This window comes from Guyanagaster necrorhizus (assembly GCF_019112545.1).
Source record: "Guyanagaster necrorhizus MCA 3950 unplaced genomic scaffold BT62scaffold_7, whole genome shotgun sequence".
NCBI lineage: Eukaryota > Fungi > Basidiomycota > Agaricomycetes > Agaricales > Physalacriaceae > Guyanagaster > Guyanagaster necrorhizus.
This window is the reverse complement of record NW_025064886.1, coordinates 221,209-237,645: the sequence shown is the minus strand read 5'-3', so window position 1 is coordinate 237,645 and position 16,437 is coordinate 221,209. Positions and strand designations below refer to the sequence as shown.

General features: G+C 48.9%; 6 protein-coding genes across 6 annotated transcripts; 4 read left to right on the top strand and 2 right to left on the bottom strand.

Moving 5' to 3' along the window:
- Positions 1-555: 555 nt before the first annotated feature.
- Positions 556-3,230, bottom strand: BT62DRAFT_1073994 (uncharacterized protein; the record flags this gene model as incomplete). Its single annotated transcript, XM_043178985.1, has 3 exons — positions 556-2,012; positions 2,059-2,469; positions 2,525-3,230. The coding sequence occupies 3 exons, from the start codon at positions 3,228-3,230 to the stop codon at positions 652-654; spliced, it is 2,478 nt and encodes an 825-aa protein (XP_043041909.1). The 3' UTR covers positions 556-651.
- A 178-nt stretch (positions 3,231-3,408) lies between these two features.
- Positions 3,409-4,293, top strand: BT62DRAFT_1073993 (uncharacterized protein; the record flags this gene model as incomplete). The annotated part of the gene is made up of 3 exons (XM_043178984.1): positions 3,409-3,538; positions 3,841-4,063; positions 4,095-4,293. 3 exons carry the CDS (start codon positions 3,409-3,411, stop codon positions 4,291-4,293), a joined length of 552 nt encoding a protein of 183 aa, XP_043041908.1.
- Positions 4,294-7,092: 2,799 nt separating this feature from the next.
- On the top strand, positions 7,093-9,087 carry BT62DRAFT_945855 (ammonium transporter). The gene is made up of 6 exons (XM_043187964.1): positions 7,093-7,186; positions 7,238-7,440; positions 7,492-7,555; positions 7,604-7,993; positions 8,045-8,278; positions 8,330-9,087. Exons 1-6 carry the CDS (start codon positions 7,162-7,164, stop codon positions 8,890-8,892), a joined length of 1,479 nt encoding a protein of 492 aa, XP_043041907.1. The 5' UTR covers positions 7,093-7,161; the 3' UTR covers positions 8,893-9,087.
- Positions 9,088-9,247: 160 nt separating this feature from the next.
- On the top strand, positions 9,248-11,159 carry BT62DRAFT_889346 (uncharacterized protein; the record flags this gene model as incomplete). The annotated part of the gene is made up of 5 exons (XM_043182989.1): positions 9,248-9,439; positions 9,487-9,597; positions 9,648-9,779; positions 9,827-9,966; positions 10,013-11,159. The coding sequence occupies 5 exons, from the start codon at positions 9,248-9,250 to the stop codon at positions 11,157-11,159; spliced, it is 1,722 nt and encodes a 573-aa protein (XP_043041906.1).
- A 125-nt stretch (positions 11,160-11,284) lies between these two features.
- BT62DRAFT_1073991 (Pkinase-domain-containing protein) lies at positions 11,285-12,851 on the bottom strand (the record flags this gene model as incomplete). Its single annotated transcript, XM_043178983.1, has 6 exons — positions 11,285-11,581; positions 11,632-11,731; positions 11,780-11,866; positions 11,918-12,289; positions 12,338-12,433; positions 12,480-12,851. 6 exons carry the CDS (start codon positions 12,849-12,851, stop codon positions 11,508-11,510), a joined length of 1,101 nt encoding a protein of 366 aa, XP_043041905.1. The 3' UTR covers positions 11,285-11,507.
- Positions 12,852-14,528: 1,677 nt separating this feature from the next.
- On the top strand, positions 14,529-16,074 carry BT62DRAFT_929497 (uncharacterized protein). The gene is made up of 3 exons (XM_043185731.1): positions 14,529-14,624; positions 14,674-15,081; positions 15,131-16,074. The coding sequence occupies exons 1-3, from the start codon at positions 14,546-14,548 to the stop codon at positions 15,610-15,612; spliced, it is 969 nt and encodes a 322-aa protein (XP_043041904.1). The 5' UTR covers positions 14,529-14,545; the 3' UTR covers positions 15,613-16,074.
- Positions 16,075-16,437: the final 363 nt, after the last annotated feature.

Here is a 16,437-nt window from a genome sequence, read left to right as displayed (position 1 = left end):
CTCTTGGAGATAAACACAATGCAAAAGTGTGATTAGTTCGAAATCCGACGCGTGAAGAAGGCATCACAAAAGTCAGGTTGGTGTAAAGCCGTGCTAAAATCACAGGGCGTAGACTGAAAGGGCAATCTTCTTTCCGAATAATTCGCTAAGGTAGCCTTTTCTCTTTCGAAATCATTTGAGACAGCATTTCGCTAGCTTGAAGATCCAGCGTAAAATTATCGAACCCACTCTCGAATATGTGATGTGAAGACTCCGGAATGGCTTCCTTCGTCGGATATGGCAAAAGTATCCATGATGTTCGGAAAGGGCTAAAGCGTGTCGACAAGAGCTTATGATGCTGCAGTACACAAGTCGGTTGAAGTTCATCCTGACCGACGGCGTATAGTCATAAAGGTGTTAGCACACGATTCCAAGTGGATCAGAGAACTATGGAAATGCATGCTAAAACGCACCCAGGTTACCACGCTGATGGAGCCACAGAGGAATCTACCTGACTCTGGTTGGTTTTCACACTGACAAGCACCAAATGCCACTATAAGTTGGACATAATCGTCCCAGATTATTTCGATAGAAATAATATTAATGCACAAAAGCTAAACCGAAAGCAATGCATCACACAAAAACCAAATGATAAATGATACAGATATGACTCTACTTCTCTGCTGTGTCGACCTTCTTCAACAGCGTCCTCAGCTCCTCGATACACTCTTCTAGGCGCCTCTTTACCTCCTTCGCATTCTCCAGCAAGGGCTTGATATTCTCCGGGGTCATTGCTACCGCAGGAGTTGGTGGCATCGAGCGCACGGAGCCAGATTTCAGCACCCCTTTGCCTTTGATGTCTAACGGCGGAAGCAGCGGCGGTCTGGTAGATCCATTCACATATCCATCATGCGGATGGGATGTAAATCCATTCGGAAGAGATGGAATCACACTCGATGGTCCAGGCTGCGAAGACCCCTTCGACCTCGCCTCCTCCTCAACATTCGATAACCGATTCTTCACACGAATGGTATCTCCATGCTCTTCCCGGTCATCGAAATGATCCCACCCATAATCTGAGCTCGATGTAGGCACCAAGGACAAGTTGAGATTGCTTTTACTCGCATCTGCACCCCCAGCCACGCTGCTCGATTTGGAACTTGAAGTTTTGCTCGATCCAATCCGGAAGATAGAGGCGAGAGGGGGCCTTCTCGGACTCGACGCGGGCTTTCCATGCACATTCGATAGAGAAGAATATGACTCATACGGCTCACTCGACGTCTTGGCGCGCCGACGACCGTATGTTGGAAGCCTGGCATGAGGGTACAAATGGCTATCAATACCGTTTGAGTGCAGTGATGCATTTGACTGATTTGCGCTTTGATGCTGATGCTGATCATGGTGGTGGTGGTGGTGGTGGTGGTGATTGTTGTGCTGATGCCATTTCAAGGCTTTCAGTACATCTCTCAGCCCTCCCAGACCAAGTCTACTGCCCCGTCTTTTCTTCGTAGCATCGTCCTCGGGAGCTCGATTTGATGACTCTTCTGACTGTGACGGGAGCGTTATGGTGCTGTCTCCCCAGCGCCATTCGCGATTGATTGTAGTTGGATGATGGGATTCAGGGGAAGCCAGCATCTCTTGAAGGAGCTGCAGTTGACGTTGACTGAGATCATGTCGGCCAGTGGAAGCGCGCCAGGCAGAAGTAGGTGAGGCCATAGGCGGGGCAAGGGATGGTGGCGGCTCATCTTTTCGTGTGGTCATCGCGGTGGCTATGGCTGGGGCACTGACACTCGTCGACGGCGCACCGGTCCCTAGATCAACGAGAATATCGGCACATTCCCAAGCAATTCTATATTTCGAATTGATGACATAGTATTCCGATGTGAAATGGTTCGCGTTCGATTTTGATCGTTCACGGGTATGGAAAACAGGGATAGAGGGCAAAGATGAGGGACCAGATGAAGGGGATTGAGCGAGAAGAGGATCGAGTTTAGTAACAAGAGCTTGGTAGTTGGTTTGCAAGGACTTGAGTTCTGGTACTGTTTCAGTAAATTGAAATCCATGCCAACGAAGCCATACCGTCGACGCTCTGTGCAAACTCCTTGACCAGGCCCAGATCCCTTCGTAGGCCAACTTGTGCCTGAGCTACATGAGCGGGAATTTTGAGGTCACCCAGAGAATTTCGCCGTGTTACAGGCGCGGTGCTCGGGGCGATGGTCCGTCCTAGTGAAGCTACCTTTGAGGGAGACGATGGTAGTGGCTCCACCGTAGGAATGTCAGGACCTGAAATACCTGGAGTACCAATAGATATACCCCGTTTATGCTTGCCTCCGAGACTTATGCGTCGAACATTGCCCATCCAATTGCGGCTACCTTCTTTTGGGGTGGGTGTTGCATTCAGCTCAGCCTCTAAGTCTGCAGGTAATCCTGATGTTGATTTTCGCTTGTTTATTGAAGGAGGATGGGCGAACCATGATGAAGATGAAGTATCTACGGATACATTAGATCATTGGATAGAATATAGCAGAATAACTGTAGCACGCACCGTGTCGTTCTTCACGAACAACCTCGCTCGGTGTCGCGCTCGCTCGTTTTCGTCTGATGCCCCACTTAGACTTGACACTCCCAATTCTCGTCAGGACGGTTGGTAAAGTCGGAGGATCGTCGTCCTTCTCTCGTGCCGCCGGTAAATCCTCCTCAGTAAATTCCTGCATCTCATACATTCCCATAGTCTCCGGAGGACGGCTCTTCTTCTTCAGTCTCCGTCGTGCGATAGGCGGTGAAGGAGATAGGTGTGCTAGGGTCGAAGCAGACGTCCGAGAGAACGTCGGCCGGAGGTGAGTGGATGAGTTGTTGGCATGGTATGACGGTGCGGAGAAAAGCGAAGCTGTGGGTGAATGGAGCGACGAAGAAAGTGGCGGCACTGGCGGCGGTGGCGTCGACGGCTTTCGCGACGAACGAGCAGTGAGGGTACGGTCCTCGTTGTCCCACAATCCAAAGTCGTCTTCGTCGGAGGAATGTTCATGTGAGGTCCGTCGGGGTGGCGCCGTGCTGGTACTGGGAATTGGCTCGTCCAGCTCGAATTCGTCGTCCCATATTTCAGGTTCCATCGACGACGGCAGCGATGAGCAGGAAGCTGTTACAGTTTTACCGCGTTGTTGGGGGTTGTTGACCGTCGGGCCTGAAACGGACAGTCTCGCTGACGCTGCTTCTTTTCCTTCGATCCGCACGACGTCCACAAATCGGACCATGCGTGGTTTGGTGAAAGGAGAGTGCATCAGGAAAAAGAACATTGAGGGGGACAGTCACTGGCAAGCATCCCAATTATTATCCTTCCTTTATATCTTGTCTTGACTCTGAAAATCGTCTCTATCCAGAATGCAGCTTGGATCGGCCCAAGTTAAAGCTAATGCACTAATTAATACATCAATGGGCGCCGCTCACCGAATACTGCCATGTATCGCCAGCAGCGGGCTGCTCGACCGTCGACGTGATACCCTTGCTCATCGCAGTGGAAGCGCCGTCGTGAGTTCGTACCGTTGTCGGCGATCAGCGGACGGTGCGTTGGGCTTGCTCATTGGTGTAGCCTACTGCTCTGTCTGAACATCATTCTTGCATCTGTAACCCTGCTCGCTGCATCTTTGACCTCACCGCCACCGAACAATAAATGATTTTTGGCCCGACATGGACATGCATGATGACCGTCGACGTCGGTCAATGTCATGCTCACTATATATCAATCCTCGATGTCAATAACTCCTTAAATACAGCGGTCGATCTACCCATTGCGGTGTTCAATGCAAGGTAATGCTGAACTGAACAGTGGCGCTATATTCCCATTGACGCCGTTCCCACAGTCAGACGATCGTTTAGCGCTACAGATTCCTAGTTGCACGCGTGGCAAATCACATTGTTCGATTTCCCTTAATTCGGCTCTCTTCATAGAGTACTGTTCTGCTAGACAACGGCGACGAGCGAGTACCCTAACGTTTGGACGGAAACAGTGCGATTCTTACCTCAAGCAGGTGCCAGACGTAGCATTCGAAGGACAAACCCAACGCAAATGCTGGACTGATGCTCTGCTGTATGAGAATGGCATTGAAGAATAATTGCAGTCTACGTGGCACCTCAGTTCCATCCGCTCTTCTTGATAAAGCAAAGGAGACGCGAACAGATGTCGGATGTAGCATGAGGTCCACGTCTTCGTACTGGCTGAAACAACTCACACATCTCTTCGCCACCTACATCTCTAAAGCAGCCCATTCGAAGCAGCCGGTAAACGTTCATTTATTTCTTCTGGAAGTACATGCTTAATCCTAAATGGTCAAGGATTGAATTCTTAAGACGACAAGAATTTCGCTAACTCGCAAGCAAGCATTGGGATGCCTCGGAGGTGACCGTGCTCATGTCACATATGTCGACGGTGCCGCCTTTTGATATATGCTCTCTATTCATTCGAAGAACCCAATCGCGACCTGGATGTCTGGGATCGAGGAGCTGCCGGACAACATCGACGGCTACTTTCAATCATCATTTCGAATCACTCTGCACGTTGACGCCACCGATGCAATCAAACCTACGATTATTGCCTTCAAGCAACGTCGCGTCCATTGCCTGTTGCATGGTGGGCTCCGAGTTGTCATTTCTCTGTCCTGGTAACTATCGAACCGTCATTCCGACGGGTTAAGTTTTGGAACCTACCGCGAGGGAGACTGAGTAAGGAGTAAGACCAAGATCATCGTCTTCAGTCCATGTCTTGCAGACGCCGTACGTTCTGCAAGCAGGGTAGTCAAATGCATGTCTTGAGTCCAGACTACGCAACGCGTCAGGCAATGGTTTTCGATGGGAGCAGGGACTTCCACTTTCCACTGAACGCAGAAGACTTATTAAGAACCCTTGGTCCTTGGGATGTTCTACTTGTTTTTCCAGTGTGATTCCAAGACCGGAAAACACAATGCTGATGCTTGTAATGGGAAATTAATGTAGAGGTAAGTGTCAGAGACTAGCACTGAGAGTAGACCAGACTCATATGTACGTACGAAGATAAAACAACCGGAACTTCCGGGAATGTAAAGGAACTTTGTTACAAAGAGCAAACCAACAAGCCGTCGATGTGTCAACATTGGGTGAATGGCCCTCCTTTACATATATGGTAGACATTTTTGGCCATGGCGGATTGGGAGGGAGGGCCTTACACGATACGCGGCTGTCGGTGGCTCCGTTCCACCATCCTCGAGCATAAATGACCTAGACTATCCCATATGGGACTCAGTCTCATATTTAATAAGGAGCCGCCTCTAGTTTGACCAACGGGGACGCCGTAACTTTACCAGAGGAGAGGGGAGGCAGGATATTTCTATACGGAAACAGGGCTACTTATCTTTCAGGGATGGGCGGGCCCGCTGTCTCCACTCGATCTCTGACATCTGGTCGGCGGAACGGATGAATAGCATGCGCAGACGAGATCAAGATCCTTCTATCATCTCATGGTCGCAAAGCCTAACAGCCTCCCTTCGTTTAGCGTTACATAACGCAAGAAGTCGCGAATCACAAGTCGATATCTTGCTGCCAAGACATAACGAGGAGAGCCAGTACACGCAAGCAGATAGTAGTCCGAGTAGATAAAGCTTTTCGTAAGCTCGACTACGATCAGACAGATGTCAGACTTACACCATGATAATAATAGGCAAAAAGGGAACCTGAAACTTCTAACATAAACGTACTAGTGCACAGGAAAACTAAATTCACTATGCTACTTATCATGTTTAATGAACGAACGTCGTCGCCGGGGTCAGCGGGCCGGTAGCTCCGACGTGATACCCTGAAAAGCGTAGTTCGATTTTCCAATCTATCATTCGATTCACGAGTTAAGTAACTCTTGCTCTGTGGTTTCCAGGAATATACTCAATAATTCCATGCTCGAAGATCATTCTGACTTTCTTATCCCATGTGAATCATTAAAGATAGCTTGACGCGCCGTCAGCGGTAAGTATGGTCATATTCGATCCGGCTGTGCACAGAGATACTCAAAAGTTCAACATTCGTCAGATGTCCCACATCTAACTGAATTTTGTTTTCCATCCAAGTGTTGACCTTGTCGCTGCGTAATCACGGAACGAATACTGATCTCTACCAGTTCAAATGCACTCCGGCTGGTATGCTCTAGTATGCTTGAACTTAATACACTGGAGGGTTCGGAGACGTTCGGACGTAGAATTAGCTCGGGTTGCATCGGTTACTTAGTATTTCCCAACTCCTCCTTTGACGCCGGCGTACGAGTTTTCCCATTTCACCTTTCTTTGATGGACATCTAGACCTTTGATGGCGTTTTGCGATGGTGAGCTCCTTGGCTGTGTGCTCGTTTCCCTGGTATCCTACATTCTGGGTGCCCAAACCACACTATTGATCAAGCTTCTTATCAGCTAACCGTACCTAAACGTTAATGTCCTACACCTGTCATCCCCAGGTAGCGCATGGTCTTCGTCTAGAATACTTGTGCATTGTGCCTACACTTGTCAACCTCAGGCCTCACCCCTCTCAAACAGGAACTTTCTCCCTCCTGAATCCCAGATCAACACGTCGCGGCGGCGTCCCGTATACAATAATATGACTGAATATCGGAACGATCCCAGATCCAATTTACGTGTCATCCCACTCATCTCAATATGGCCAGCATTTTCCAATCCCCGTCGTTTCCTTATCTTTGGACCACAGGGGCCTTTTCGACAATGTGGAGCGCCGTCCTTGGCACACTCTAGCTTCATGGAGCGACCTACGCAGGTAGCATATGTTGGTATGGACTGAAGTGGCCTGTTGATCCGCTAGCTTACCAGATATAATTTTATCTCGGCGCTGAAGTACAGTTAAAGTCCACAGCGGTGTCCATACAGAAAGGTTGAGGTCGTGAGATGTGATTCATCATGGTGAGCGAATAAATGTGAGCGTGTAATAAATAAAAGTTCCCCTCGGCGATGTTTTCTCTGTCGTTTTGGGATTTCGTGATTTCGTGGCCAGAACCAGGAACAGAAGCACACGCCAAGCGATCATTCCGATCACCCATGGTTCTTTATTGGACGATAAAGAAGGGCTTATGTCATCAATTCAACTTCCAAACGGGAATTTAGGTCGTCTTCGGAATGTTGTTAAGTATATTCCCTCTTGCGCTCCTTCCTCTCAATCACGATGGTCAACGTCACTTACGACGCCTGTAAGCTCTAATTTTTCTTCCATTCGTTTAAATTTTCTGACCTATTTTCAGCCGGTACTCTCACCACGACAGACACAGACGGCGTCGTACACGTTTACAATAATGGTGACATTGCATGGACTCTTGCAGCCACTGCGCTTGTGTGGATCATGATCCCCGGAGTGGGGTACCTGTATTCAGGACTGTTGAGGAGGAAAAATGCACTTGGTCAAATTTATATGGGCGTTATGATCTTGGCCGTTGTCTCTTTTCAAGTGTGTACGCAATACTTTCCTTTTGATCAGTATTTTGAATGAGTCATGTAGTGGTTCTTCTGGGGTTACTCACTCGCCTTCAGTGAGACTGGTAGCAAATACATTGGAGACCTCAGTACGTCTCTAAAAGTACTCGTTCCCGCATCGTCTAACTCCTTGGCAGAATACTTTGGTCTCAAAGGCGTCCTTGACGCTCCTTCAATGGGTAGTGCGCGCATACCTGCAATCGTTTTCTGCGTGTACCAACTCATGTTCGCCGCAATCACCCCGATGCTCGCCGCCGGCGCCTTTGCAGAACGGGGACGTTTGGGTCCTGTTCCCGTATTCGTCTTCATGTGGTCAACGCTCGTCTATGATCCCATAGCTTGCTGGACCTGGTCAGCGAATGGATGGGCCTTCATCATGGGAGGTCTCGATTTCGCTGGTGGAACTCCGGTCCATATTTCCTCGGGAACAGCTGCGTTGGCTATTAGTATCTATCTTGGCAAGCGAAAGGGCTGGGGGACTGAGCGGCTATCATATAAACCTCATAACACGAGTTTCGTCATTCTAGGTCAGTCCTTTCTGTTACTGACTTGTCGTCGAAGCTAATACTTGTCTCAAGGCACCGTATTTCTCTGGTTTGGATGGTTCGGCTTCAATGGTGGTAGTGCTCTGAGTGCCAACTTGAGGGCAGCCCAGGCCTGCATAGTGACCAACCTCGCCGCTAGCGTCGGTGGGCTGACATGGATGCTGTGGGATTACCGTCTGGAAAAGAAATGGTCAGCAGTCGGTTTCTGTTCTGGTGCCGTTTCGGGGTTAGTGGCAATTACTCCCGCGAGCGGATTCGTTGGATCCCGTACGTGACCGATTTTCCCGTCTACTGCTTGTTGCTAATGACTTTGTCCAGCCGCCGCAGTACTGTTTGGAGTTATGGCTGGCACATGCTGCAATTTTGCCACCCAGCTCAAATTCGTCTTCGGTTATGATGATACTCTCGATATCTTTGCGTCCCATGCTATTGGTGGCATCGTCGGAAACATTCTGACCGCACTTTTTGCTCAGGCCTCGGTCGCCGGATTCGATGGCATCACTGTCATCAACGGAGGTTGGATTGATCACCATTATATCCAGCTTGGGTACCAGCTCGCCGACAGTGTCTCCGGCGTTGCGTACTCCTTTGTGATGACAACAATCATCCTTTGGATTATGCACTTCATCCCTGGCTGCCGCTTGCGTCTCAACGAGGACGTGTCAGAGGAGGCCCAGGCAGTTGGTATGGACGACTATGACATGGGCGAGTTCGCATATGACTACGTTGGACTAGAGCAGGAGCTTGCTGGTGAGGACAGCGATGCCCTTGGTGTGACGACTGGTGGCCGGGAACCTCATCATGTACATCAACATCACCATGACAGTGGAACCAGCAGTGTAGAGGAGAAGAAGGAGGGACCAACCGTTACGTCTGCGTAAGCAGGTAGAAAACATATCTTAGTAGTTTATGCCTTCAACTCTATCACACAAACTCGTTTCCGCGCTGTACATATACTCTAGTCTTCGTATAGTTGAGTAGTATTTTACCCCGAATTAGTGGGTTATGACATGAATGGGATTCCTTTTTTTTGGACAGCTTCCAGTAGCTTTCGTATATTCACAATCTTGCAATGGAAACGCAGCATTTGGGCACGCGTCGATGCAAGAGTAAGCACTATCACGCGACTACGGTGACGTAAACAAGTGATGTCATTCCCCGCCCGCTGTCTGAGCCTCCACAGCTGGCATACCCTGCGCCTCAACGTTTGCTCATTACCTCCACCACCAAATCAACATGAATGAGTCGGGCTCAATATCACGCGCGACTTCCGTCTCCCGCGCCAGTCGAAATGGCTCGACAATATCTCGCAACCAGTCACTCATCAAGAAAAACGTAGCGCCTCATGATTTGAAGCCGTCCGACGTGCTCATTGAGCGCTTTGTGGCATGGAAGGCTATCGTAAAGCAGCTCATCGCCTACTTTGAGGTTTGACGTCTCCACTGCTGCTGTGTGCGGGGACTGACAGCCTACAGGGTATCGCGGACATCGAGAACAACACTGCGAAGGAATTGACGAAGCTGGGAGCCGTCATCCAGGTTCCCTTCCGAGCTGGCAACCAGTTCTTGGGCGAAGGCGGGCTTCAGGTACGCTCACTGCACTAATGAGTAGTGCTTTGGCAGCTAATTCTTGTCAGGATATCTACTATGGCATTCGTGACAAGACGCGTGTCATTGCAGACCAACATGCGAATCTTGGAAGGACTATCGATAGCTCCATTGTTCAGCATTTGCAGAAGCTTAAGACAGAGATTAAGGCTCATATAAAGGTGCGTTGTACATCCCCCGCTGTCGGATTGTCACCAATCTCCTGCAGAACGTTCAAAACGATACAGGAAGACTTGCGACTAGTGTTGCCAAAGAGAGGGAACTTTCCACGCGCTACATTGCCGAACTCGCTACCAATATCTCTGCATACAAGAATACGCCTATGAACGTTACGGCAAAAACTGATCCGTGCGTGCCTTCATTCAAAGCATGCTGATGCTCAAACTACTTTAAGCTATGTAGCCAACACCGCTGTCATCCGCCAACTACAGAAGCAGGTCCATGAAGAGAACCTTCTTCAGAAATCTATCATTATCATGCAACAAAATTCAGCAACTTTCGAAGAAGGCATAGTGCGTGCCATTCAGAGCGCTTGGCAGACGTTCGACGAATGGCAGTCGCGCATGTCGTCATCTGTACAAGAAACATGGCGAAGTTTAGGAACGCAAATGTCTTCTCTTGCTCCTGACAGGGAATGGATTACGTTCAGTGCACGTTCTGATCACCTCCTTGACCCCGACACGCCTTTGCGCAATCAAGAGACCATCATGTACCCTAGTAAAGAGGATCCGAGCGTCATCGCGGTGCACACGGGATTGCTCGAACGTAAGAAACGGTTTACTCGAACTTATCGCGAAAGCTACTTTGTACTTACACCGGCCGGATTCCTGCATGAATACGCGTCAAGTGATCCTCATGAAGCTCAGACACCCATGTTCTCCCTGTTTCTTCCTGCGTGCACACTTGGCCCTCCGAGCTCCAATATGAGCAAGAGCCACAAGTTTCATATAGAGGAACGAAAAGATGGTTTGGGGACGACAAAGAGCGGAAGCTTCAACCCGTTGAAAGCTAATCAACATGCATGGAGTTTCCGTTCTCGCAGCCGAGAGGATATGATGGAATGGTGGAATGATATTAGGATGTTGTGTGCAAGGTATCTAGTAGCAAGTGAGCAGATGGAGCGGAGTGGACCAATTGCTGCTGCTGTCCGAGCAGCGGGGTATGTCAGCGAAGAAGAGGAGGAGGAGGAGGGTAGCAGCGTCGAAGAAGAGGAGGAAGAAGAAGAATACGAGGACGTCGGGGAAGATATCAACCCTCCAGGCTATTCACATCCTGAGAAAGAGGGCTATCCAGTGAGTTTCCTTTCTTATATTGTTCAATCTACTAGATCTTTCATCAGATTGACAAGAAAGATCGTGATGGATATCCGGCCGAAAAGGATGAAGGCGCAGACGTCCCGAGAAGGCCAAGTAAACGACAAATGGAGAAGGCACCTGAAGGACAGTCTTCACATGTTCAGGACGGGGACGGCAAGGTCGAGAGCAAGTTCGCGGAGGAGTTGTAACGTCTTTAATTTGATCTGGATTCTGGTTTACAAGTAACCAACACTCTCTTACGGTATAATGGAAGGATCATCACTCAGTTTATTGCGAGGCTGATAACTTAGTCTCATCGTGACCGGAATGTCCGATAATTTCAGTCCGTTGGCTAGGGATGTCCGCTATCGGATCACATGGCGGTGCTTCGACTAAGTGGAATACTACACGTCAGAGAACATTGTTAAGGGCACTGAAATGCTGAATGTTGTTTCGAGCAACCAAAATATCGTATGTTAGCCCCTGGGCGTCAATAGAATAAGCCTAATAATTGGTATCATATCGCAATACATCAGTACAACCCCAATATATAAGAGCACGACCGTATAAAAAGTCCTGCAAATATGGTATCTATCATGAATACGAAGTGCCGAGGGGGAAAGGAGCGTCAGGGCCTGATGGGCGTGTTATTTCTTCATATATTAGTACTATTTCAAGACGTCAGATGGGAGGAACCGAGAACATATAAGGCACAGACCTTTGAGCTCCTCCTTTCGCATGGGGGCGCCATTGTCAAAGTGGAAGAAAGAAGGATCGAGAGGTTCTGCTGTCGGCTCGTCTTGTGGATCATGGTAGGGCTAGACGTACGTGAGATGGGTGATGAATCGGAAGATGAGAAGACGTACCTGAAGATACGGATGCCTGAGTGCCTCGCCTACTTCAATTCGACGTTTAGGGCTGAAAGTTAGGCACTTTTCCATGAGGTCAATAGCCTGGGAGGATATTGGATAAGCAGGTGAAAAGAAATAAAGACAAAGGCTGACCAGTGGATTAGCCTTGGGGAATAATGAAGAAAAGCTCTTCTTCTTCCTGAAGGGCAATGCACGGATGTATTCTCTGGATCTGCTGGACGATATGGCATAAAAGTCGTCTATTGACGGAGTGCCGAGGATGTCGAGAATGATAGAAAGTTGGTGGTGGTAATCGCGGCCAGGGAAGAGGGGTTTTCCGCTGAGCATCTCTGCAAGAACACAGCCAACGGACCACATATCAATGGCACGGGTGTATTCCTTGAAGGTGAGCATGACCTCTGGGGCACGATACCATCGAGTGGCGACGTATTCGGTCATGAAGGTGCTGCTGTCGTCGACGTTGGGTGGGGGCCGGGCCGAGCGAGCGAGCCCAAAGTCACAGAGCTACGAGGTGATCAGAACAGAAGACCAAAAAAATTGGAGACGACGCACCTTGAGATCGCAGTTGGCATTGAGAAGCAGATTCGATGGCTTGAGATCGCGATGGAGCACGTCTGCCGAGTGAAGCGCCTTGAGCGCCCTAAGAGTCTAAAGAGTAGTGAGAAGGGATCAAAGGGAAACCATGGCTACGGACCTGGTATATAAAGTACTGGCAATGGTCATCACTGAGCTCCTGGGTACGGATGACACGGTGCAGATCGGTCTCCATGAGCTCCTGGACGAGATAAACCTCGGTAAAGTCATGCAGAGACGGTGGCCGCAATATGTCAAGAATGCTGATAATGTTCTCGTGGTGAAAATGGCGCAAGAGCTTGATTTCGCGGAGGGTACGGAGGCAGAACATGGAATGGTCAAAGGGAGTGATACGCTTGATAGCGACCTTGCGCTGGGTCGGTAGATGGATGGCTGAGCAGACGACGCCGTATGCACCCTCACCGATAACGTCGAGCGGCTGGTACGACGAGCCCACCATGAAGTGGGTCATTTTCTCTTCCAGTCCATTCATCGCTGCGGTGACATATAAACAAAATTCACAATAGCTTCGGCTATCCCCGCCGGAGCCCTCTGCTTTCAATATACCACAACAACGCGTCCCTGCCCAGGTTCTTCAGCTATGGTATTTCTTGCTTTTTAGGGCCAGAAACGAAGAAATAATACCGGGGATTGACCTACTTACCTCCTCCTGCAGTCCTTCCTCAAGCCTATCTCCATGGCAAAAGGAACCACAAGCATCCATCACCCCGAAACCGGCGTGGACGTTGCCACTTTGCAAGCGGCCTCCGTACTCCAATTTGGGGCCGAGACTCTGCTAATGAACGTCTCCTTGTTTCTCTCCGTGTTATTTCAACTACCTGCCTTTATCCGTCTTTGATTTTTCCAGCCGTGAAATCCGGAAACAACTCTCCTAGACTCACTCTCCTTTGCATTGTGAAAATGATAACCATCAAAAAGTCTGTTTGACCCTAGCCCCCAGGTTTTCATTCATTTATCGGCATTTCATTCTGTCCACGCGATCTCGAGACATATCTTATTGTCCGCTTCGTCTCAATTTCATCTTCCTTCCGTTCCGTTGCTACAGTTGCCAGTGCACCCTTCTTCTGTATACGCCTCTCGTCTGCTCACCGCAGCTTTGTTTCCGGGAGTGCTGATTTCTCATCCGGTACGTGCAAGCCTTGGGACCCCCGACCCCGATTTCCATTAACAAAATGTCAAGCCTACGGTTCCGCTACGCCAATCTGCCTCAGGGTCGGAAGACCGTAGCGACAACATGATGACCAATAAGCATACTGTCCCGCAGTAACAGAATTCTTTATAATCACTCCACCTTGTGGAATAGCTCAGACGTGGGTCTCTTGTTTGAGTTTAGCAACATGCGCATAGGTACATCGTACTTATCGATCAGGAGACTGCGGCGTTTGAAACTAAGAGGTGTATTTGAAACTGCACACGTCGGATTTCCGGAGCAACAAAGATCTTCTGCAAATCGATTCTTGGCAGCCGCACCCACATACGACAACTACGCGTCTAGTAGGTGCTGGGACTAGTACTTAACGTTAATGCCTACCAAATACTGGGGGGATAGCAGATTTAAAAACCTCGACCCACTAACCGGGCCAGCTAGCCTGCGTTATATCTATTCAATTAAATATGCTGCTGCGCAGGCCCTCCGTCCATCTGAATGGGACACTGGAATGCTGTATTGCCTGCGCCTACCTCTGACCGCAGATAACTTACGACACTCTCGAAACAACGGCGCAGGGTGGGCAAAGTTAGTAGGACGTCCTATTGAATTGGTTACCAAGTTACACTGACTCATCCAGTATTGGCTCGAGCATCGGCAAGCGAAAGGCTACGCAAAGGTACAAAGCTCAGTTAGGGTAGTCGGCGGTAAGAGCTCTCCGCAACACACATGCTGATTGCTCGCCAATGCAACCCGAACTAACTTGAAGATCATCTTCATTTGTGGTTACCACGGCCCAAAGATGCCATGAGTTTCGTACTTACGTAGAATGGAAAGCATTGTAAGTCAAGTGCTAGGTGCAACTTTTGTGGGTATGACAAGGTAGTTTCTTCTACAGTAGAGAAAAAAAAAAAAGGTTAGAGATAGGGGCTATAAGATAAGATCTTCGAGTGTATTGATAAGATTGCTATGATCCCTGAGTCAGAGTCTCTTACTCATTCCTTTTCCTTTTTTCTCCCATGACTAGCTTGCTTAGCGCGAGGTTCCTTGCCCGCCAATCTCTGCAATGCAGGCGGTACATTCACCGTTCACCTTCAGGTAACCCTGATCTGTACCTCTATGCACCCATAGTGACTCACCGATATAGCGCTGGCCAAGTCGAAGGCAGCATCCGTCGATGTCGACGACGAGCTCTTTGGCGAGAACGCCGATGACGGTGACTTGTTTGGCGATGCGACATTATCGGCCCAAGAATCAAAAACGAAAGTATTGCCACAAAAACCAAAAAAGGCTGCCCCTACGCCACGGAAAGGGATGGATGATTCGCGGCGCACGGAAGAGTATACCAATTTGTATGACTTCGTCGCTCCGAGGCTACGAGAAAAGGGCAATCCCGATTTCACACATCCACCATACGTGAAAATAGCGAGCCTCAATCGACTCATGGACCTAGCTACTACGACGGAGCATCTTTCAAGCATTGTTGATCTCATTCCATTTTGGGTCAAATATAATGGCAGAGGGATGAAGAATTCTACCGCAGATGTGTTCGTTCGTAAGTCTATTGTATCGTATATATACCTTTTATTTACCTTATTTCATAGGCCGATGCCATGACTTTAAGTGTCCCCAGCTGGCTCTCAAAGTCTTCGGGAACTTCCCGTTGTACCAGGCGAAACTCACTCGTCCGGCCGCCCAACAGCTCTTGTACACTCTGCATCGTACCTCTGCACCGTTGGAGAACCTCATACTTACCGCGGCCTTCTTTCCGATCTATCGGCTCGGGCCTCTTGAGAATGATATCGTTTCGCTGTCCATTCTCGCAGCAGCGTCGGTGAAAGCCGATAAACGTGATCTGGAGACTGCTTTGCTGAGGCGGATCTACAAGTCGCTAGGTGTCAAGGATAGTTCGAGCGGTGTACGCGTTGAAGGGACGGATCTGAGGGCGAAGTGGGTGATGTGGCATCTGAGGGAAATTGATTTGGTGCTTGAGAAGAGAAATGGACGTCCACTCAAGTGGTTGAGAGACTGGAGACATAGGTCCCAGCGAACGGAACCGGCTGGGTCCAAAGCTGATACAAACTAATTCTTGCGGGCTCGGAGGATGTGGTCGTCCTATGAGTTTTGCAATCTATCCTCCTGTATCCTGTTCGAGTTAGGTGCGAGCTATATGGTTTCTTGTCAATTTCTTTCCTCCGGCACCCGCGGATGTTCACACAAGTTTTTCCGGTGTTTGAAAGCTTGTAGGCTTATGTCTTCTCACGAAGAGCAGAGCAGTGGCTGTATTCAGCCCAATTTTCCTACATTTGTATAGGTCCCGACACTTCCTTCGGCACCTCGAGCCCAGCCCCAGGATTGCAGTTCGTTTTCTTGATTAACCGGCACTGATGAAGATCAGTTGACTTGAAGTATTCAGTGTGAGAAGGCCAGATGTTCATTATTCGTGTGCAATTACTTCACAAGTTCACTCAGCTGTCGACCTTCCAGTTCAATCCAGGTAAGCATATGATTAGGGTCATACCCTAGTTCTCATGCATCGACAACTCACGGAACTCTAGCTGAGGAATCTATTACTATCACGGATGATCTGTATTTAGATTCCAAACCAAGGAGCACAGTCCCCTCCTTGTAATGACTGCAAGAGTATTATTTACTACAGATAAGTGTGGATTCAAATTTCGGATCAGAGTCTGCTTCCGACGATGATGATCCCGTCCTATGTCCGTGAGTTTTAAGGTTAACGTTCTATTATACGTGTATGTAAGACCTGTGTGGGCCCACATTTACAAGATATATCCTATGCGATAGCCTTTCATGCATGTTGCCTGGTAGCAGTGCCCCTGTATCAGTATTTTCCATAGATACGAGAGAGTCCTTGTACTTTGAAATTTTGGTGAATTATCTAATCTTA

Excerpts from the sequence above, each read along its gene's own strand:
- BT62DRAFT_945855 (XM_043187964.1), top strand. The coding sequence starts at position 7,162 with ATGGTCAACGTCACTTACGACGCCT. Across the intron at positions 7,187-7,237 it reads CAACGTCACTTACGACGCCT|CCGGTACTCTCACCACGACA; the intron begins GTAAGCTCTAAT and ends ACCTATTTTCAG. Across the intron at positions 7,994-8,044 it reads CACGAGTTTCGTCATTCTAG|GCACCGTATTTCTCTGGTTT; the intron begins GTCAGTCCTTTC and ends ACTTGTCTCAAG.
- BT62DRAFT_929497 (XM_043185731.1), top strand. The coding sequence starts at position 14,546 with ATGACTAGCTTGCTTAGCGCGAGGTTCCTTGCCCGCCAATCTCTGCAA. Across the intron at positions 14,625-14,673 it reads CATTCACCGTTCACCTTCAG|CGCTGGCCAAGTCGAAGGCA; the intron begins GTAACCCTGATC and ends TCACCGATATAG. Across the intron at positions 15,082-15,130 it reads TACCGCAGATGTGTTCGTTC|GCCGATGCCATGACTTTAAG; the intron begins GTAAGTCTATTG and ends CTTATTTCATAG.